Below are 24,279 nucleotides of genomic sequence, written 5' to 3'. Positions count from 1 at the left end.
TATTTGTATTATGTTTAGGTTCGGGAGAACCTTTATTTGCCGACATGGCTATGGAGAAAGTTCTTTTCACACGGCACTAGGGATGTACACATGGTTGCAATAGGTCAAACCATGATCGATATAGTCGTCGAAGTTGGCATACCTCGACATAATATAAAATGAGGGTCGATAGAGTCATGCGCCGAGCAGGCACACAAGTTCTAGGCGTCTCGGGTTTTCGTCCTGTGTATCACTGTCACGGATACTTGGACCGATAGAGTCGACGCGGAACTATAGAGAGTTCTAAGTGTTTCTGAGTGGAGTACCTTCTCATGAATGGATTCTCACGAGGCATTTCTATAATCGCCTAACATATACTAGTCATCTATAGTTAAGGTGGGGAGGACTGTTGACTGAGCGACTCCGCCCTAAATCCACAACCAAACGAGGAACAGGAAATGAGGCGGCGTTCACTCACTCTAGGTCTATCCATCTTAACTATACATGGCCTGTAACGTATATGTTTAGCCATTATAGTTTTACCTAATGAATTTTTAAATTTTATAACAGTGCTGCGACTTTTGCCTTATTGGGGAAATATTTACATTTTGAATTAGTCTTTTAATGTTTTCAGTTTAGTTATCTGAGATCGTAAGACGTCCCAAAAATCTACCAGGTTCCTTGATGCTTCTCCCTAAGCATTAGAGTTAGACTCCTCCTGTGTCTTTGTCTTTCCTTTCGGTTGGGCAGTCCTTCTTGAAGTGTCCCACTTCACCACATAGGTGGCAAACTGTACGGGTCGCCACATTGGTGGTTGATGTAATGAACTCAATTGGGGTTCTGCATACGCGAGCAGTATGCCCCAACATGTGGCACCTAGCACAATAGAGCTCCCGGCAGACACCATGATGATGGTAGCTGCACTTGCTGCAATGGGGAAGGTTTCCTAAGTATGGTCTCCTAGGTGTAGGGATGGAAGGGTTGGTAGGGAATTTGACCATCTCAGCTCGTTGCCTTTCGGAAGTTCCTTGAGTCGAGGTACTTCCCTCCTCGATCTTGATCTTTCTCTTCAGTGGGTTCGGTTGAGGTTCTTGGGTGGCTGGGTATGAAGGTGTTGGTTGCTGATGTCCATTGCTAGGATCGGGAATCCCGATAGGGCCCTTGCTAACATTGGCATTGTTAGCATTCAGGTGAGCCATGACAGCTGCTACGGCTGCCGAGACTGCAGCTTGGAACGTAGCTTCATCGAATAAGAGAGTAGGTTTCTTGTTTGTGGACTGGTTACGCTTCTTTGGTGGCATGGTTTCTCCTACACGGAAAGGAATACAAGATAATGAGAGACGATGGCTAACCCTGGACATATCTGTCCTGACTGTATTAGGCATAAATTTTTCCCGTGCCTAGGGTACTGGTTGTCTGAGTGTCGACCTACATCCCTATGATGTAGTCCTGGTATTGAAGGTAGGTGTATGAGTATCGGAAAAGGCCATAAGATGCGATTCGTTCCTACTAAGTTACCTTTTATACTGGGAAAGGTTTCACTCTCCGACCTGGAGAGATTTGAGAACAGTTCGGAACGAAACCGCGGAAAGAGAGGCTTATGAAGACTTATGGCTAGATGCTCTCAATAGAGGTGTGGGGATCCGCTCTAATCGTGTAACTGGCAATGGGAAACGATGATTTACCTAACACACATAGCGTGAGTAGTGTAACCACTAACTCACTAAATTGTCTTATTTTATGGGTGTATTAGCGTGACGAACACGAGGAAAAGACACTTCTCGGGTTCCATGTACTGGTTCCCTCTGTTTGCCTCGTATCTTTGAATGGTATCGGCGTTGGTTTCCTCCGGATAGTTACCTAGGGTTCTCTTCTCGTATGGACATATTGAATCTCTACTCCGCCTAGCTTCCGAATTCTGACTATGGGGGTCATCACCTCATGATGGACGACTGGAAATCTCGGAAGTTTGGGCGAGTTTCTCACCGATGTCCCTAAAAGATATAGACACTTGGTGCATTCAATAGTCTCAACCCAGTTCATTTATTTCCGAACAGGAAATCTTCTCAATGAACCTCTTCTGGGTCTGCATCAACTCTTCTGTCAAGCACTGAAGTGGATAGGGTTGTCTACAGGGTTCATGCGAGAATGGAAATGTCTAAAGAATCCTAAGAGATTATTAACATTTCACTGGATGATCCATATCGAGTCCTACTACAATTACACAAGGTATACAAATCATATATAGCTTAGATCCGATAGGCCTTCAAATATGTGATACTACTCTATATCCACATCCCAACGAGGAAAAGGAAGTAGAGCGAAACCACACATTCTTAGCCTATGGGACCTTTATTATATATAACCTTGGGAGTACACCCTCTGTAGTTGTAGGTATATCAATAAGGATCTTTTTAGTTCTTCACACAAGGTTAGTTATGGATCCTAAAATACCCCTTTGGTATTTTAATTTCTTGTTTGTTTCTTACCTTCTGATTATGATTTTGGGATTAGTGTGAATCTTTTTGTGTTCCAAAATACTCCTATAGTATTTTGACTTTATGTTTGGCTCTAGCATTCCTAGTTGGTAAGTTTCAGACCTGTTGCAACACCACTATCACTCCCAAGCACACGTTCGTCGCATCTCGAATAAATGTAGTTGATCAGGTTACATTTATTCCAGCTTACGGTTACATAACTGCCCAGGTTTGACGGTAATGCTCAACATCCGAAGACTTTTATTATTGTTCTTCTTGTGATACTTGTGTTCGAGTGTTTAGGTTATGGATTTTCTTATACTTTGGTAAAATATGGTTATATTTTAAAGTATAATTCTTGGTCAGAGTGTTTTATCCCTTTGTATTTATAGGTTGTATATCTTTTATGAATTGATCTACTTAGCTCACTATACACAATGCTCTGATACCAATCTGTCACACCCCAAAACCGGAACGGCGGAAACGTTCTGGGGTGGATGACGTCATGTCAAGTATCACAACACATGCCTTATAGTAATCAAAGTACAACAAAACATTGCATTAATGGTAATAGTTTTACATGGTTTACATTACGATACATCAAAGTAATACAGGTAATAATATAAGTGTGGTTTGGTATTAAGCTATCTTCATCAACAGCTCCGGGAATGTACTTGTCTAATGCTGACCTGAGAATACAAGTTATTTGAAAAGCGAGTATCAACATTTTTATAAATGTTGGTGAGTTCATAAGTATTTAGTGGCATTTTATTCAAATAACTTTAATAAAAGTGGTAGTTTCAGTGTATCTATTACATTAGTGTCTTTTCCAGAAAATCCTATATTTTCTTTAATAAAAGCAGTCCTCTACCAAGACTGGACGGAGTTATGTGGTAAAAAGGTAGTTTTCCCTTAATCGCTATCATTATCAAAATACAGAATTTGATTATTAAGAAAGCAGGAGAATTCAGGGAAATAACATATGCCTCAGCAGTGAGGACTGCTGACTAAGGCAAGGGAATCATAAACTCCAGGAGAGTATCGAATGAACGACACGCCTGGCTCAGTCTAACAGAAAGAGACACAGACCCCAGACAGTACCAAATGAAAGGTACATCTTGTAAGGTCTATAACAGTGAACACAGACCCCAGACAGTATCAACTGAATGATACGTCTAGCAAGGTCTAAAAAAGTGAATACAGTGGATACAGTGGATACAGTGAATACAGTGAATACAGTGAATACAGTGGATACAGTTGATAAAGTGAATACAGTGAATACAGACCCTAGACAGTACCAAATGAATGATAAGTCTATCAAGGTCTAAAACAGTGTGACTCCGAGAGTGGGTTTCCAGCATACAGTGTAAATTGCTGGTGAATTACCATTACCTTAAGGCCATGAATTATAAGGTAACTTGGGATACTCGTAACCATACTAACCGACACTAGAGTACCTGACGCCCTACAAGCGTCTAGTGAATATGACATTTGTCACCCATTGGCTTGGTAGGCCGTGGACTATAGCTAGCAGTCAAGGTGCGGGGGTGTCAATCCCGTATAGATCTATACACACAATGTCCGCTCTCCCTACAGTAGACTCTGGTTACCAACTAGACGACGGAGAAGGCCGTGTTCCGAAGATGCATCCCAAATAGTGGGTAGAGGGTTTCCAATGTAAGTGTTGAACTGGTGGTAGAGACTCTTAACTAAACTGACTAATGTAAACCTATATGTCTATGCTTGTGTACATAATATATAACTAATGAATCAAACGACCTTCGGATGGACATCCGATCCCACCAGACCACATCTCAACAAAAAAAGGAAATAGGGCGGACAAGCCTTCCTAAGTCCTTCAATCATTATTTATATGCATCTAAACAAGCACAGACATACATCTAACTATGCTTGAGTGTGTATAACAAATGGAATCATATCGTGAAGTATAACCGAATCATGATGTATAACCGAGTCGTGTGGAATAACCGAATCGTGATTTATAACCGAGTCGTGTGGAATAACCAAGTAGAAGTGACGACAGGTGAAGTAAGAGCGTCTAACAGCCATAAGCGACTACAAGTATAAGCGAAATAGAGGCGATAACAGGTATAAACGCATCACGAAGTGAAAGCGTTAACAAGTAGGAGTTTAAACTAAGAGGGAGTATCAAAACATGGAAGAAAAACCTTTATTCTTGAGAAAATCGCAACAGGGTATACTTTTGTAAAATAAGTTTGAAAACCTTTAGAAATCCTTTGGAAACTTTTCATAAACCAGTTTAAAATGAACTTTGATAAAACAGTATAAGTAAGAGTTTTGAATAAGTAAAAACCTTTTTGGAAAACCTTTTATAGTATCCTACTTGGTAAAACAGTTTACAGTGTGGTAAATCCTTGTGCATGCGGGTTATCAATCACATGTGATTGATATGATAACTGGCATGTTTAACTTGTATTCCCCCCCCCCTATAAAACATGTAAAAACATTTAAAAGGTTCATTCAGGGGTATGAACTCACCTGGTGTAAGTGGATCCGACGAAGGTGCCGGTTGGGTGCTCGGTGTCAAGTAAAGACTTGGACACACTTAGTGACCTATTTAACATATGATAACATATGTTCATGTACAATTAGTACATTTAACACTAATTAAACAAGTATACGCACTCTAAGGAGCGGGAAACACTTTGGTTAAGTGTTTGGGGTGTCCCGGGTAACATTTAAGGGCTCAAATGGCTTAGGAATGGAGTTTACTCTCCAAGAGTAAACTCTATACTTAGTGTTTATGGCCCTGGGACAACTCCCATGAGTTTACGGCCGTAAACTCATGGTGAGTGGTTTCTAGGGTGTTTTAAGGCTTCATATTGATCGTGGAATTATACTAGGTCCAAATCTAAATTGTATGTTTGGGTTTAAGGGGTTTAAAGGGACTACATGGGAGTTTACAGCCCATGAACCACCCCTATGGGAGTTCACGGCCGTGAACTCCTACCCTCTTGGTTTCATTGAAGTTTAAGGCCCTTATATCAATCCTAGTAATTATTCAAGGCTATAGGGGTGTTTAGGGTTCCAAGAGTGCACTCCTTTGGAGTTTATGGTCCAAATGACCATCCCTTGGGAGTTTACGGCCGCAATCTCTTGGCTTGGCCGTGAACCCTCATATACCCCCTTAAACTTTGATTTTAATCCCTTGATTCAACCCTAGCATTTTCTAGTGAAGGTATAAGGCCAATTAGGGGGTTTAAACTCTCATTTGGTGAGGTTTGGGGGTGTTTACGACCTAAGCATGTGCTTGGGCCGTAAACTCCTTTTTACCCCATATTTCCTTGTGTTTAAATGTTCCAAACCCTAAATAGCTTGCCCCTAATTTATGTCTTAAGCCTAAGGGTGGTTTGGGAGTGTTTTTGGGGCATTATTACAAGTTTAAGAGGTGTTTACGGCCTAAGCATGTGCTTGGGCTGTAAACTCTCTTTTATGCCCTAAACTCTTGTGTTTTAATGATTAAACACTCCTAGACAAGTTCCTTAATTGGTTCCTAGGCTCAACGGGACAAGTTTGGGTCATTTTGGCCACTTTTTAGGGGTTTACGGCCTAAGCATGCTCTTAGGCCATGAACTCCTTTTCAAAAATTTCTAAGTTCGATTTTTGGGCTATAACAACAAGTCATGATGTTTAGAATAGGTTAGGGTAAAGAGACTTACGTTCAGGAGGCGGAAATTCGCGGTTTTGAGTCGAAAACAGTTTTTATGAGAGAGATTATAGAGAGAGAGTGATATGGGAGTGGGAAAAGAGTGGAATGAAGTCCACTCCCCCTTATATAGGGGCTCGAGTTGAGGCTCAGTGGAATTCTACCCAATACTGCCGTTATACGGGGCTTTTGGTCGCACCCGATTTAGTGGTCGTAATAATAAAAACTAACTTTTTCCAAATTACTATGGAAATGTAATTTAAGTGTTTTCATTTACTTTATTACGACTATAACGACATAAAACATAAATAAATAAAACATTTATTTATTTGACGACCTCTTATTAACGGAACTTTTATACAGTGGAATATTCCGTTAACGGTAACGGGGTAATGTAACGGAATAAACTTTGGGTTGTCACAAGAACCTTACGAGGGATGATTTGGAATGCCTTGGGAAGGCCGGGGCTATGCGCGGGGTTGTGACCATGCTACTAGAGTGGTTGGGCGTGTAAGGAATGGTAAGGAATGATTTCGAGGATGAAATCTAATTTAAGTGGGAAAGAGTTGTAACGCCCTGTTTATTTATTAGAGTTGTAACACCCTGTTTATTTATTAGATAAATAAATAAAGTAATGAACGAATAGTAGCCCTAAAATAAATAATTTAAAGTTTAAGGGGGGTTAAAAATATAATTTTCGGATTAGTTATAAATAATTTTTGAAGTCAGGGGCTCCGTGGTAATTATTGGAACTTAAGTTGAAAAAAATGTGAGGAGGGGAGACTAAAAATGTTAACATGGCTGAAGTTTGATCATTCGGGCCTAATTTATAAAGGGTTTTAGATGGTGGGGTTCAAATGGTAACTTATGGACTGATTGTGAAAGGATTTTGGATGTTGGGGGTTGCTTTGTAAATTATGGCCTAATATTGAAAGGAACTCGGATGGGAGGGACCTATATTGTCATTATGGAAAACTTATTAGTAGGATCGGGTATAAACGGTTATGAAACCCTAACCCTAATAGAAGACCCTCCAGCCGTCACCCCTTATACCTCCCGTTTTACAGCCGCCACCTTTCCATCACCTTATGCCCCTTTCGTCGTCGGCGCTCTTACCACCCAACTCCAACCCATTTCCGACCAGCAACGATGGTAAGCAACCAAGGGATGGCCGCCACCCTCATCTCCTTTCCTCCGTCGCTTGCAGCGTTGCTACTGGACGCCGTGCACGAACGAAGAACCACCGAGAGCGACTTCCGGGTGGCGTTTCTCCTGCTCCGCCTTCAGCTGACGTCACTAGAGTTGTCCAACGCCGCCGCTGCCACTCCATTGAAGACTAAGATTCGTCGCCTGCCACCATGAAATGGTGACTGGGTTCAAGAACTCGTGAAGCTAAAGTACTTTTGGGTGTCTTTCCAATATTAGTGTGGTGTTATTTGGTTGGAACTCTCGAGAACAGCCAACACCACCACCGTGAGGTGGTAGCTGCCACCACGTGCCACCGCCGGCCACCACAAGGGTGGTTGCGGGTGCGTGTTTATTTAGTGTAGTGTGTGTGTTTATTTTGTGAGTTAATTGTAAATTGTAAAAATTGGAATAATGAAAGGAAAAATCAAACCACCACCGTAGGGTGGTGGCTGCCACCACCAGTCGCCGTGTCGGGTGGCGGTGTGTGTTGCCTTGTTGTGTTGATTCATTTGGGGTGCTTTAAACCCTAATGGGCCTAATGAAGCCTAATGGGCTTAGTGAAAACTCTAATGGGTCTAATGGACCCTAATTGACTTAAGGAAAACTCTAATGGGCTTAATGATACTCTAGTGGGCCTAATAGGCCCAGTAAAGCCCTAATTGACCTAAAAGCCCAACAAATTGATAAATGGGCTAGTATTTGGGTTGGAAACCCTAATTAGGGTTTGGAAAACCTTAATGCCAATAAAATCCTAATTTTGAGAATTTAACGGGACACACACGGGAATTATTTAATAACTTGAGATATTAAATAATAATCATTGGCAAAGATTAATCTAAGCAATATTGGACTTAATGGATTAAGTCCTTAGAGGATTAAGTCCTTAATGGGTTAAGTGAGAAACACTTAACCCTAATTGTCATTTTATGTGAAACCCTAATTTCACTTGGGTTTATTGTTGGGCCTCTCTATTGGGCCTTGATGATTGGGTTATTAATGGGCCATCCAAAGTCAAGAAATTGGACTATAATAGTTTAATGGGCCTAGGGTAAGGCCCATGTAAGGGGTTTAGGCCCAATTTGGAAAATTAGGCCATAAATGGGCCATAGTTTAGGCCTAAATGATTATATGATGTTGGGCCTTAGAATAAGACCATGTAAAGGCTTGGGCCAAATTTGGAAATTGGGCCATATGTTGGGCTTTGATTCCCAGTTGACTTTGTTCCTATAGATTAGACCTTGGGCTTGAATAAGCCAAGCTTGGGGTAATATAGTAATTATCCAAAGAATGAACTTATGGTTATGTGTTGGGACCCAATTATTAATTGTGTCTTTGGGACTTCAGTAATGTGAGGTGAGTTACCTTCCAGTAGCGGTGGGTCTATGGCCACAATGTCGGCCCACCAGTAGGAGTTGTATGTTAGATGATTGTCTTTGTGACACTCATCTAGGTTTGCTACTACCTGATATGTTTATGCGCTAGCATGATATGTTATATGTGATAGTGGTAGTAGGTGGAGAATAGTCCCTAAGTTCGGTCGTTAGGACCGAAGGGTAGGTCGGGCACCAAGAGTTGTCTGACAGTATGCTTATGTTATGATATTATGTGGTAGTAGTAGGAGGTGAAATAGTCCTCGTATGTCGGTTGTAAGGACCGACGAGTAAGTCAAGCACCCCAGAATGGCTTGACCTGGGTAGGTCAGGCGCCCCAGAATTGTCTGGTAGTATATGTGTGTTATATTATTGTATGGTAGTGGTAGAAGTGAAATAGTCCCCGGTAGTCGGGTGAAATAGACCAACGGGTAAGTCAAGCACCCCAAAATGGCTTGACATGGATAAGTCAAGCACTCCAGAATGGCTTGACCTGGGTAAGTCAGGCACCCCAAAATTTCCTGACAGTATGTTATTGTATGGTGTGTGATATGATGGGGGAACTCAGTAAGCTTCGTGCTTACGGTTTACAGTTTTGGTTTCAGGTACTCGTTTTCAAAGGAAAGGAGTCGGCTTGATCGCAGCGCATCGCACTATGTTTTCCGCACATGAGATCTTTAGGATTTCACTTTGATATGGTTTTATGATAGTATATTTTGATTATTGACACTGTGGTTTGACATGAGAAATTATTATGAAAGTTTTTATATTGATCGATTTTATGCAATAACTTAATTAAAATGAAATTTTTGACCTTGAATTTTGAAATGTTACACCATTTTTAGGGGAAAAAATAGAGATGATCTAAAAACGAAAACTGTAATTTACTCTTATAACATAAAAGTTATTTTTTTTTTTTTGTGTGTTATTTTTAATGTGTGGTTGAATTGGACATGTATTTTATATCAAAAAAACCGTTTTAGTTTTAGTTTTAGTTTTAGTGTTTATTATTATTATTATTATTATTATTATTATTATTATTATTTTAAATAGTTTGTGATTGGAGTTTTTTGTAGGAGTTCGGAGTTTTTCATTCATCATAAATACACAAGAAACCACCACAAAACAATTAATCATTTCACTTCTTCGCCTTTTCACCATGCCTCCCAAAACACTTCACGCAGCAATACTATGCAGTCCCGGCGTAGGTCATTTAGTTCCAGCATTATTATTTGGCCGCCGTCTCGTCACCCACCACAACCTCCAAGTCACCATCCTCGCCGTCACCACCACCACCACCACTCCAACAGCCCAATCCCAACTCCTCACTCCCTTCACCGCCGACATCCACCTTCCGGTCATCCAAATACCTGCTGCAGACATCTCTTCAGTCGTTTCTCCAGCTGCCAAAGTCGTCACAAAGATTTGCACCATGATGCGGGAAACAATACCCACCATCCGTACCACCATTTCCTCCATGGACCCTCGTCCCGACGTCTTTGTCGCCGATATCTTTTCAACAGAATCTTGGGTTATCGCAGAAGAATTCGGGATGCCCAAGTATGTATTCAACACTGGTAACGCATGGTTCACCGGACTGTTCACTTACTCCCTGGTGCTAGATAAGAAAGTGGTAGGTCAATATGTTGACCAGACAGAGCTGTTTGAGATACCGGGTTGTAAACCGGTTCGGCCGGAGGAAGTTGTGGATCCAATGCTGGATCGGGACGATGAAGACTATCGGGTTTACTTAAACCAAGCAATTGGTGTGACTTTGGCAGATGGCATGTTAATAAACACATGGGAAAATCTGGAACCACAATCTCTTCAGGCTCTCAGAAATAACAAGATTTTGCGTTCCATCCCGGTATACACAGTTGGTCCAATAGCCAAAAAATACGAACCGGTCGGCTTGAAAACTGAGGTGATTGAATGGCTTGATAAACAGCCGGAAAGGTCAGTCATATACGTGTCTTTTGGAAGCGGTGGAACGTTATCAGCCGAGCAAATTACAGAGCTGGCTTGGGGATTGGAGCTGAGCCAACAACGATTTGTTTGGGTGGTCCGGCCACCTTTTGGATATGATAAAGAAGTGTCTTTTTTCAAATCCGGTCATTCCGGTGAACCAAATAGTGAACCCGAGTATCTTCCAGAAGGGTTCTTGACTCGAACCAAGAAAATGGGATTTGTTGTGCGTTCATGGGCCCCACAGGTAGAGATTTTGAGCCACACATCGGTTGGGGGGTTTCTGACGCACTGTGGATGGAACTCAACGTTAGAGAGCATCAGCAGTGGGGTAGCCATGATAGCATGGGCGTTGTACGCTGAACAGAGGATGAATGCGACGATGCTGACGGAGGAGCTGAAGGTGGCGGTGAGGCCGGAGGTGTTGCCGACGAAGAAAGTGGTCGGGAGGGAGGAGGTAGAGAAGATGGTGAGGTGTTTGATAGAGGGTGAAGAAGGAAAAGCAATGACAGAGAAAGTAAAGAGGTTAAAGGAAGGTGCTGAGGAAGCATTGAGTGTGAATGGTTCGTCTTATATTTCAACATGTAATTTTGTCGATGATTGTTGGTCTCGGATTCAGCAATCAATCTGATCATGCATTAAGCGACGGAAGCAATAAGTGTGAATGGTTCATGGGTTCGGTTGTTACATTTGACTATGAGTATGTTGTATTCTTTTGCAATTTTCTTTCTTTCATTTTAATATCTATTATATATAAATAGTGAGTGGTGTGTCTTTATGTTAAATATAACCACGTCCTCTTCGATTATTTTTTTTTTAATTGGGAAAGTGTTCTTGACTTTTGGTGTGTTTTGGAAGGTTGTAGAAAGTTAGACGAAGTAGTTTCTTATTCGCTTTAGGTTAAAATTTTCTTCTTTAAACTACCTACAATGATGGAACCATAATTTTCCAAAAGTTAAACGCCAAAGTCAAATCTTTTAAATAAAATATACATATATTGATTTTAAGTATCATCATAAATTCTATATAATAAAATTAAACATAATGCATAGACAAAAGCCACATGTGAATATATTTTATTGGAAGGGTTTTTTCTTTGTGTGGTTTTACATTTGTTGGATGTAAACATGCATAAATTTCGGTTTTAAACAGCTTTTAGTTTTTAATTTTTTTTTTTTAAAATTAGTTTTCTCTAAATTGGTTTGGTTATAACCGGTTCAGCTTTTTTAGAAGTGAAATTTGATTATAAAGTCTTTTTTTTCAACAAAACCGATCTGGTTCGATTTCTTAAAAAAATTGTGAAAAAGCTAGTTTCAAATAGTAAAAAAAAAAAGTTTTAATAACAACCAGTTCGGTTTTAACATAACATGTTTTGCAAAAATCAATTCTCAAATAACTGGTTTGGTTCGATAGGTTTTAAAAAACCGGTTTGAAATGTGCTTCACTAGTTGGAAGTGTACATAAATAATGTTAATTAGTTAGTTTTTATATTACAAAATCTTATCAAACTTTCTGTATGATTTATACTTCTATCTTCATCTTAATAAAAACATTATATTTTTAAAACATACCCAAATATTGCATTGTAGTTTGAGATGTAACATGAATTCTGTAAACAGCCACAAAGTCCTTTGCATATTATATATAGAATTAACTCTAGTTTTAAAGACTAAGGTGTTGTTTGTTTTTGAAGTGGTTAAATGTTTTTTGTCTTTTTTCATGTTTGCGGAAGAATGCGTGCACTTGAGAAACGTCTACCTACCAGAAGAGAAAATTGCTCAAAAAATATTTTTGTAGAAAAACAAACGAGGCCTAAATTTCATAGGATCTAATTCCTTACTCTCGTGAAAATAGAGAAACAACAAATGAATGAAAAATGCATATTGCTTGAATATGTTTTCCGATCATGAATATCTTTGAATAATATAAAATGAATGAAATACGTACACATTCTTATAAGATGAATGTATACATGTGGTTTTTCAAGCTAATCAGATAGTAGACATTTCAAGCAAAAACTCCATGTTTTATGAACTTTATTTTTTAATAATAACAACTTGACACTTCATGTTTGTTTAGCAGTTTAGCTTTCATACGTGATGCTAAAATTTTTGTGTTTAACTTGGATGAGTCCATATGGTAGAAGTTTTAGAAAAACCGACAGGTTTTTTTGCATATGATTTGTTTCTTGATAATTGGGCTTCTGCTTCTATTACGATTCTTCTGTGGCTATACTTGGACCACAACCGAATTGTTTTGATCAACAAGAGTATTGATTTTGGGTCTATTCCATTTAAAGTTTTTAAGTTTTAAGTTTTAACGATTGGTTTCTCGTAGACGGGGTTGAGGCAATTGTGATTGATTCTTGGGCTAAAAATATCGATTGCCGGAAGTCTGACCTAAGGTCACTTAAAAAGCTTCAAGAGCTTAAAATCAGCATCAAGCTTTGGAGATCGGAGTTGAGAAAAAAGAAGAAAAGGATTTCTCTAAATTGCTGCTAAAATTAATGAATTGGAATTATTAGCTAAAGATCAACCTCTTCCGTCACAGAAAGAATGAACAGGAAGAGATGTTGGTGATTTTAGTGTCACCGTGTCATTTGATGTAACTGGAACTAACATGTGAGCTAAAGGGCTTCATAATTTGTACTCTAATATATGTACGGGTTGGTGCGAAGTACACGCATGTATATGATCAAATTAGAAGCCTGTTCGACGATAAATTGGGGGTCCGGGGGCAGCGCGCCTGGGTTCTGGGTTTCCAAAGGGGCGGCGCCCATTTGGTGGGGTCTATGGGCAACGCCCCTAGCGGGGTCCAAGGGGTAGAGCCCCTGGGAACCCTAAATCTTAAATCCTCATTAAAATCCGAATTTTACATATGGGTACATAGTGGGAAATTCAGATTCTTGAGGGTGATTATGGTAAAACTAACGAAACTTGTTAGTTTTGGGAACCCTAAATCCTCATTAAAATCCGGATTACCCTGACTTGCTTCCAAAGCAACTAATGACGGCTCAACCCTAATGAAACCCTAATCTCGTTTATTATATAAACAACTCTTCCTTTTGAGAAGAGACACACGGAAATTATCTCTCGTTTTCTTCAAACGTTCGCAGAATCTTTCTAGCAATTTTGCTTACGATTTCTGTGCCTAGAATTGTAAGTGTCCATTTGAATTATCCTAGGCTGAATTTCTTGCAATCCAGGCATAGGGCAGAAATATCAGTTCGGAAAATGTTCTCACGGTCCAAGTTGGTATTCAAATCTCCACTGCAAACCCTATGCTTTCTAACAAGAGAAGAATCACTGATATTGAATCAATTAGAAGACCAGATCTTAATTCTTAAACAAAAAGTGAGAATCAAGTGGGAGGTGGGAGGAGATGAAAATAGTAAGTTCTTTCGTGGTATTATTAACTTTCATAAAAAAAAAAAGTAGGATTAACGGTCTCAATGTTGAGGGTGATTGGGTGACTGATTCGGTTCACATTATGGATGAAGTTTGGAAGTTCTTGTCTTCAAAATTTTATGAATCTGAAATGGCCAGGCCTCGACTTAAAAAAAGAAGCTTAAAAAGTTTTCTAGTTCACATATACCTTTTTGGGTGTATGTACAAAATGCTTTCAAAATTGCTTGGGGAAAGTTATTAGTCAAAAGCAACTGACTTATGTTTAAGGTAATTTCACTTTAAAGGTTCCTCTTGTTATTAATGAAATTTATGCTTGGGCTAAGAAAAAAAAAGAAGCAAAATCTTGAAAAGGTTTTTGATTCTCTTAATTGGAGTTTTTTAGACTTTATATTGGAGAAAATGGGGTTTGGTCATAAATGATGAAATTAGATAAAAGAGTGTCTTTCTTGTGGTAGAGCTTCCATTTTGGTTAATGGTTCTCCTATGAAGGAATTTGATATCAAAAAAGATGTTAGGCAATGTGATTTTTTACCTCCTTTCCTTTTCATTATTTCTATGGGTGGTCTAAGTCCCCCGGTGATAGAAGCTTATGCTCATAACTTTTTTCATGGTATTTTTTTACCTCATAATGGTCCTTACTTGTCCTAAGTTATGTATACGGGTGACATCACATTAATGGTGATTGGTCCGAAATCAACTTTATTAATCTCAATAGGATTTTTAGATGCTTCTACCGTGCCTCCAATTTGAAAGTTAATCTCACCAAAAGCAATGTTTTTGGAATCAGAGTTGATAACGGTGAGATTGATCAGCTTGCATCCATTTTGCATTGTAAGCCTGCGACCTTACGTTTCATTTATCTTGGCCTCCCTATTGGAGCCAACATGAAGATTGCTAGAAATTGGAATATCATTCTAGTTATAACTCAAATCTAAGTTATCTTCTGGAAAGCGAATAATCTCTCTTTTGGAGGGAGGGTCACTCTTTTCAAGTCTCTGTTGGGTAGTCGTCCTCCTATTATTTCTCGATGTTCAAAGATCCTAAAAAGATTATTGAGTTGTTGGAGTGTATTAGAAGAAATTTCCTTTAAGGAGGTCTTGAAAACAAAAGGAATATTCATTCAGTGGCCTAGGATATGATTACTGAACCTAAGAACAAATGAGGGCTTGGATTCAGGTACCTTAGGTCCCTTTACATCATTATTCTCGCTAAATAGTGGTGGAAGCTAAAAAATATAAAGGGTTCTCTTTGTTTCTCTTTCATTAAATCTTTGCATAACACGAGTTGTATTGATAATAAACCTTTTGCTAGATGTGGTATTCTAAGGACATGGCTTTCCATTTACCAAACAAAATAGGATCTTGAAGAATGGAACATATCTCTTGTTGATCTTTTTTGCATGAAAATAGGAGACTGGAGGAACACACATTTTTGGAAAGATAAATGGTGTGGTGATCATGTTGATGGGTTTCGAGCCTCATTAAAAAAACATAATGACAATGGAAATAATAAACAATTAGATCTAATACTCGAAACATATGGATCTAAACTCAACTAATATACGCAACTAATTAGAACTCAATAGAACAAAAAACATAGATTTGATTACTTTGTAGGTTTCTTCTTTTGTAAAGCCAGTTAAATGGACTAGAGAACCCAAATGAGAGTTCATCTTCAGAAATCGCACCCAAGAGACAAACAAGAAATAGATCCAAGCAACCCTCGAACTACGAGCTTCAAACAGAATTGAAATCGTGATTATGTTCTTCGACCACAACATGGAGATCAATAGGCCATGACGTGAGAACGAAAATTTGGGATTCTTTAGGGTTTTGAGAATTCTGAACTTTGACAACTGAGAGGTATTTTCACATGTATCAAAATTGGATTTGGGGCCCTCTATTTATAAGGAGGTGATTTGAAACCCTAAAGATAATTACCAAATATAATAATTATTATTTAATAAATTCAAATCATTTTGGAATATTTCATATTCCATTTATTTAGCATTAATTAATTAAACTATTAATTAATTAACAAAACAAGTATCTCAAATAAATATCATTTCAAATCTGCTTCATTTTGTTCTTGTGTGTAACCCAAAGGACGCTGCTATTTATAATAATATTATCGGTCTTGTTATAGTTATGGACACTAATCTCCTTCAGATCATCTTTACCACCATAAACTAAGAACATATCTTTAGTCCTCTTGAGATACTTAAGAATGCTCTTAACTGCAGTCCAATGACTTTCACAAGGATTGGCCTGATAACAACTCATCATACTAATGGCATATGAGACGTCTAGCCTTATACATATCATAGCTTACATGATCGATCATATAGCAGAAGCACATGAGACTCAGTTCACTCTATCAAGTTCTTCATTAGTACTAGAATATTGGTTATTAATCAAAACCGTTGCATAGGTACAAATCCCTTCTTAGATTCTTCCATCTTGAATTTCTTCAAGAGTTTATCTAAGTAAGTGTTTTCAGAAAGTCCTATTAGACACCTAGATCTATCCCTATAGATCCTAAAACCAAGTATGTAGGCAGCTTTCCCCAAGTCCTTCATAGCGAAACTCTTCCCAAGCCATGCTTTTACACTATTAAGTGTTGGAATGTCATTTCCTATGAATAGAATGTCATCAACATACAAGACAAGAAAACCAACTACTCTCCTACTAGATCAAACATACACTCAATGTTCATCTTCATTTCACAAGAAACCAAACTCTTTGATTTTCTCATCGAAACAGATGTTCCACCTGCGAGGTGTGTGTTTAAGTCCATAAATAGACTTCTCAAACTTTCATATCATATTAGGAGACTTGGAATGTACAAAACCTTCTGGCTGAGCCATGTAACATCCTTGGTCAGTTTCCCGTTAAAGAAAGCAGTTTTTACATCCATTTTCCATATTTCATAATAATGAAATGAATATATGGCAAGTAGTATCCTAATAGACTTAATCATAGCTACTGGCGAGAAGGTTTCCTCATAATCAATTCGTTGAGTCTGAGTATAACCTTTCATGACCAGTCGAGCCTTTATAAGTTTGTAAGTTCCCATCCATGTTGGTTTTCTTCTTGAAGACCCATCTACATCCAATGGTTTTAATACCAGGTGTATGATCAACCAAGTTCCATACTTGGTTATCATACATGGACTGAATCTCATTGTTCATCACATATTTCCATTTTGCAGCCTTTAGGCTCGCCATGGCTTCCTGATGATTGTGCGGCTCATTATCGCCTAATAGGTTGTTATCCTTTGGATTAATATGGAATCCGTAAAACTCAGGTTGACTACATTTTATATCATATCTACGAGGTGGAGGTGGAAGTATATTAGATTCCTCAACAAGTTGTTCAATCTCTTGTTGAGGTCTAGTGTCAACTTTAGGTTCTTCATTGGTTTTTTCTTAAATCACATCAAGATCAATTTGGCTCCCACTGGTTTCTTAAGATATCAGTTCTCTCTCACGAAGGACTACCCTACGAGCAACAAAGATCTTGTTCTCAGTAGGCCTGTAAGTAAGTATCAAGAAGATTCTTTAAATAACCAATGAAGTAACATCTTTCGGATATGTGTTCAAGTTTGTCTAGCGCTTCTCGATAAACAAAAACCTCATAACCACGTACATTGATTCGTGCAAGAGAGGGACGATTCCTTTTCCACATTTTGAATGGTATTTTCTCAACCTTCTTAGTTGGTAAGAGGTTTAAAATATAAACATCCATTTCTAGAGAGTAACCTCGAAAACTAATTAGAAGTGTAGCATGAGTCATCATAGAACCTATAACATCCCCAAATCCGGAGTAAAAATTTTCATTTTTAAAACCCTTTAATAATCCATAAACCGTACAAAAACATTGTTTTCAATAAAATAGTCAAATCTGAGTATCACAAGATCATCAATCACAAAAATATATGAGGATGATGTGAACAATCATGCATTTGCCTTGCCCGATCATCTAATGTACCTAAAATCATAAAATCAAACCTTAAGCCAAAGCTTAGTGAGTTCCCCCAAAATACCACAACACAACATATAACAACATGCATATTGGGTCCACAGTCATCAGACTGGATTACCCCTGAGCCCACAGCATGAGTCTGACTTGCTCATCTGGCCCACAACTCATGTTTGGATTGCTCCCGAGCCCACAACATAAGTATGGGTTTCCCTACCGGCCCTCAGCTTATTTTTGGCTTGCTCCCAAGCCCACATCATAAGTCTGGCTTTCCTTTCTGTCCCATGGCTTATGCCTGGATTGCTCCCGGGTTTGTTGGCTTCCGCATAGAGCATTATTGCCTTAACCTAACCGGATTATGTCGATATATGCAATAGATAAACATATAACCAGCAAACAGATAATCATACAGATCTAACAAATCACTACAATATATCAACATCATAAACTAGGATACATAATCTATTGGGTGGCATTGGTGCCTTCAACCCCCAAGTATAGTGAGTAAAATCACCTGAACAATTTAACAGAAGCTCAACAGCTACCTCAACAACAACACAACCAACCAAAGCTTCCTAAAACCAAGGCGAAACCAAACCTTAGCAAAATATTCATTTTACCCAAGTTTGACCAAAAGTCAATATGTTCAAAAAGTCAATGGTCAAATGTCAATTGCCACGTCGTGGCCCCATAAACAACAAAACAAGCAATAAATCCTCAATTGCCACGTCGTGGAAACCTAAGGCCACATCGTGGCCTTTAGTCTAAAAAAGCTTTTCTTCAATAAGAGCTTAAACCATAAATACCAAAACTCATAACATCAATTCTAGTTCCTAATAGCTTTATAATGGATAAAGTTTCCAGCTTTATCCATTTGGATGGTCTAAACAAACAAGATCTAGTCTTTAAGTCTCAAAAGGGACCAAAAATGCATCTTTCTTAACTTAATCCATTAAGTCCAAGTCTCCAATCTTCAGATCTAGATCAACATAATGGTTGGATGGATAAAGTTTCCAACTTTATCCATAATAATGTCTCAAGCTTTCACAAAAATGACCTAAAGGACCAAGATAACTTGCATGACTAAAAATGAAGGAAAAAGATCATAACTTTCCTAGTCCATGAGGTCCATGAAGCATTCTAAACTGATCAAAAGATGTTGGAGTCCAATCAACTCCAAGATCAACCATAAAATGGACCAAAAGTGCCAAAAACCCCAAATGACAAGTTCTAAAGAACTAGATAGCAATATTATAACTTTATACTCACAATGGTCCAGAAAATGTAGTGCCTTTGATGGATCCAAGCTTGAATCATCATTCCTTGCAGCTAAAATAACCTTCTTGATCTTTTTATTTCATCAAAATAACATAAAAAGCATCCAAAATAGGAGAGAGAAGAAGCTCAAATCTTGAAGGTGGAGGCTAGGATTTCTCCCAAGACGTTCTTGAGATGATGGAGGCTGATAAAATGCACAAAAATGTTGAACATTAAGCTTAAATATGTTTAAAACCCTAAAAAGATCATGGGCTTAAGCCTGAATGATCCCCATGTTGGAGGCTCTGATCCCCACGCCATGGCCACGATAGGGATGTCAACGGGGGCTAACAGGACAGGGAGTGCATCCCCCACCCCCGCCCGTGCATCCCCCACCCCCGCCCCTAAAATTTCCCCGTTCCCCCGCCCTCGCCCCCGGAATGTTCAGCCTTTCTACCCCCGCCCCCGAATCCCTTTTTATCACCCCCGTCCCCGCCCCCGATTGATTTTTGGCTACTTTTTTTAAGTTAAAAGAAGTTGTTATTTAGGCTAAAAGAAGCTATTTTTTAGGTAACAAATAATTATTTATAGCAGAATTTTACATGTTAAAAATAAAAAAGTTATAACATTTTAAAAAATTATACTAACAACTTAAAAACATGTTTTTTGATGAATTTTGGAAGCTCAAAATCATGTTATTGTTTATTATATTTATATAATTAATATATGTGTAATTTATTAACAGGGTCCCCTTGGGGGTTTCGGGACGGGATTGCCTACCCCCGCCCCCGCCCCGTTTTTTTTTTAAATTCCCCAAACGGGACGGGGACCCCACTGGAACGGGGTCCCACGGGACTTTTTGACATCCCTAGGCTACGACTTTCACCCAAACCCACCTCAACTTCAAACAACCACAACTTCTTCGTTTCAACTCCGTTTTTAGTGATCTTTATATACACAAAAAGGTAATGACGATCCATACACTTCTATCTAGTTACTTTTAGATTAGCACATATCAATCTAAAAATCATAATCCATGCAAAAAGCCCATAATTTAACTTATCCCATTTTACCTTTTTTTCTTCCAAGCACAAAATGAAGGCTCTAACCACTTATCCAAGTTTATCATAATCGAATAAGGTCTAAACCCCACTCCCCTGAAGTACAAGAGCTTTAATTGACCCATTTATTGTTCACAATCCCGAAATAAGAAACTTCTCAAAACATGATGTTATAACTCTCCCCCACTTAAATTTTGATTTCGTCCTCGAAATCCGTCTTGGTTAGGATCTTTAAATGAAAGCAACGCCAACATACTCCATAAGTTTACTCTAACCACCTCGAAATCAAGGCATCTTATATAGAAAACTCGAGAGACCACTCGATAACCCGCAACTACCAACAAACAACCCAGCAACTTGAAAATACTCAACCACAACAATTATCTTTCTCTCCTAACTGAAAAACCCAACTCCCAGAGGAAAACCACTAAACCCGGGAAACTTCTAAAAAACTAAAACTACAACTAACTCTATCAACGAACTCCCAAAACCGGGACCCATCAGTCTAAACTTCAGAAGCCATACCCTAAGACTGACGATCATCCATCGCCGTACCTACCCCTAGTCCCCGACTAGGAACACCACCAATCATGTACAAGAAATACTCAAAAACATACCGATCGTGAATTTAAACTAATCCCAAATCTGGAAGTTGTGCCCAAAAACCTTAAGTATGCACTTGACTCCCTGACAAGTCATCACCAACCCGATGCTCCCACGAGTATAATTGTAACATCTCGATGTTAAGGTACTTCAAATTTCACCCCTTTAATTTTATTATATTGAGTTTTGGTCCCTAAGTCCAAGAATTTATGCATTGGACCCTAGTGGTATTTTCGTAATTATGGCAAGGAGAAGTACGTCATGCATACTAGTGTGTACGTTGGGCATACATTTATGTACACGGGGCGTACTTGCTAAAGTCATAAAGTTGGAAACTTTATGACTCTAGAGTGTATTTGAGCCTTGGATCTAGAATATGGACTTAAATGCGTAAGCCATTAAGCACTTAATAGTGTTTGAAATTTGCGAGGGTATGCCCCACGTACTCGGTCATCCACCCCCATGGCAGTCAAGCTGCGAGGCCTCGTATACGCCATGCGTACCTACAGAGTATGCCTCGCATACTGGCACTGGGTTAGCTCGGTTAGGTTGACTCGGTTGGATTGACTCGGTTGAGTTGACTCAGTTGACTTATTGGGTTTAACAAGTTGACTTCGACTAAGTTTGACCTTAAGGGTATTTTGGGATTTTGATGGAATTGGTCAATTTGTAGGAATAGGTGTCAGTTAGAGAGCTAAGATTTGGAGTCGGGACCTTATCACCTTTTGTTCAGTTTACGAGGTGAGTTTTCCTCACTCTACTTGCAGGTCGAAGGAACCAAGGTTGGCCCATTGGATTGATATCCTATTATGCATGCTATTATACTACAGTGATCTGTTAGATTGGCATCTTGGTATATAGGACGATGTTATGTTTAGTGATCTGTAGATTTGTTTGACTGGCTGTAGACTGTTATATGATTATTTGTTATATGTGCACATGTTTGGTCGGTGGTTTTGGCTTCACTGCTTTGTGAGTAAGCCAATAGGCTAGAGCATACCAACCTAATGGTTGAATGGGCCCGAGGGTATTCCATCCCGAGGATGATTGGACCCATAATGTATTGGCATTCCAACCCGATGGTTGAGGGGCTAAGGGTATTCCAACCCTATGGTTGATTGGACCCATAGGATGTTGGCATTCCAACTCGATGGTTGAGGGACCTGGGGTATTCCAACCCAATGGTTGATTGGATCCATAGTATGCTGTTAATTTTATTTGTTATCTGTTTATGTGTTGGTATTTTGGGGGATCCTACTAAGCTTTGGTTTATAGTTTTGGGTTATGTTTCAGGTACTTCAGATGATCGCCGGAAGGCGAAGGCATGACCGTACACATCCTCGTGTTTAACTTATGATTTTGGGAAACTCTGATATTAAACATGTTTAAAAACTATGTTGTAACCAATTTATTATTTTGGGTTGGTATTAAAAGTTTAAATTTTTCATGATTTTTATGGATGTTACAAGTTGGTATCAGAGCCTTGGTTTGAGTGAATTGGAGGAACACTTGTGTGAATCCAGTCTCAAACTAAGGAAAATATTTAAAAAAAATGATTTTCAAAGTGTTTTCAAATAATCAAAGAGGATGTGATGTGTACAATCAGTTTGAGCTAGTAAGTAGACCCCAAATTACCACACTGCTATTTGATATTGTGATATGTTAGAACATTATGCTAGTGATAGGCTAGGGATCTTCAGGAATTTCATGATAGAATTGTCTGATTATATGATGCATGATAGCCAAGGATTCTTCTTTATATGAAATTGACATGATTACTATAGTTGCTTAGTGTATGCGTCATGGTTATACATAACTAAGATTCTATAGCCTGAAAATGTTTGGTTTGGCCTTATTTCCTGTTCTTTTTTGATAAAGGGCTTAGGGTAGGATCAGATATTCGACTATCTATATGGTTCGGTGTTATGTACGATTAGCATACATGAGTGCTGCAAGGTTGGTAGAAGTTTCATGGATGAGTTGTGTGGGGTCAACCGGCCAGTCTCGTGATGTTTAGCCATCCTCTAGGGAGTAAGGATTAAGTGTATAAGTATTCTAGTGTGTATTGTTAGGGTTTTTGTGATGGTTCTCTAAGACAATAACGAGTAGGTGTGGAAGGTAGTATGAGCCCGTACTACTGAAAGCACAGGACCCGTACGTGTAACAGGGAAGTCACAACCCTTAGGGCTTTTTTGGAAGTTGGTTCCCCAGATATGATATGTGTATTATCTATTATCTCCCTGGTTTATTTTCGATATGGTTATGACGAGACGATTTGAGACAAGATCCAGATCGGGATCGGGAACTTGCAGTCAGGATGGGCCAACTGTGTCCGAGGACAGGATTAGGGAGATTCTTCAGGAGGAGGTATTTGCTTAATTTTGAGCATAGTTCATAGAGATGTTCATGTCTATTAAGACCGACATGGTGGAGTATTTCGATGAGCGTTAAGTTTCTTTGTCTGAGGTCGTTGCTGTTACAGCCACCGCAGCCGTTGTTGCTGTTGGGGTTGGTGTTGGGAGAGTCTTCCAATATTGGGACTTTGACAATATGAGCCCCTTACATTTGATGGAGTTCAGGACCTGATCATATTCATGAGGTGGTTGTCTGACATTAAGGGGTGTTTCATCACTTTCTCTTACCTAACTGGCCAAAAGGACAGGTGCGCTCTGAACCTTTTGAGGTCTAGAGCGAAGGATTGGTGAAGACTTGTCACCAACTTGTATTCGACAGAGAAGAGAGTTGTTGTGTCTTGGGAGCAGTTCTCGGAGATGTTCCGTTCTAGATATGTGTCGTTGGTGGAGCGTGAGAGGTTGGCCCAGGAGTATTTTGACTTGAGACAGGGGACAAAGTCGGTGACGGAGATCACCAAGATGTGCATAGAGAGGGGCCATGTTTTGTCCAGAGTTTGTTGCTTCGGAGCAGGCTTAGATGACCCATTACTTGAGCATGCTCAAGATAGATATCAGGCAATTTGTATCTACTCAATGTTATGGTTCTTTTCTGGAGTTGCAGGAGGCCGCCATGCAGTGTGAGATTGAGATTGAGTTGCAGTCGAGAGAGCAGAGACAAGCCTCGGCGCATTCATAGCATGTACCAAAGCATTTTAGGGCCGCTGATTATAGGTCGGGGAGTCAAAGGGTCGTACTTATGGGAAGTGCGGTAAGATGTATGATGGAGCTTGTCTATCTTCTTCGGGAGGCCACAGATGTGGCAAGCAGGGTCACATCGCGAGGGACTGACGACAGCAAGCTCCAACTTTTGGCATCAGACTTTGTTATCATTGTGATCAGGTGGGCCATAT

General features: G+C 39.3%; 1 protein-coding gene across 1 annotated transcript; it reads left to right on the top strand.

Annotated features, from left to right (window-relative positions):
* Positions 1-9,817: 9,817 nt before the first annotated feature.
* Positions 9,818-11,505, top strand: LOC145087378 (anthocyanidin 3-O-glucosyltransferase 5-like). Its single transcript, XM_079025327.1, has one exon. It carries the CDS (start codon positions 9,862-9,864, stop codon positions 11,296-11,298), a length of 1,437 nt encoding a protein of 478 aa, XP_078881453.1. The 5' UTR covers positions 9,818-9,861; the 3' UTR covers positions 11,299-11,505.
* Positions 11,506-24,279: the final 12,774 nt, after the last annotated feature.

The sequence above is a fragment of the Lactuca serriola genome, chromosome 2, assembly GCF_051521515.1.
Source record: "Lactuca serriola cultivar US96UC23 chromosome 2, Lser_US96UC23_V15, whole genome shotgun sequence".
NCBI lineage: Eukaryota > Viridiplantae > Streptophyta > Magnoliopsida > Asterales > Asteraceae > Lactuca > Lactuca serriola.
This window is presented reverse-complemented; position numbering and strand designations above follow the sequence as displayed.

What these genes read in the sequence shown, in the direction of transcription:
- LOC145087378 (XM_079025327.1), top strand. Translation starts at nt 9,862, where the DNA reads ATGCCTCCCAAAACACTTCACGCAGCAATACTATGCAGTCCCGGCGTA.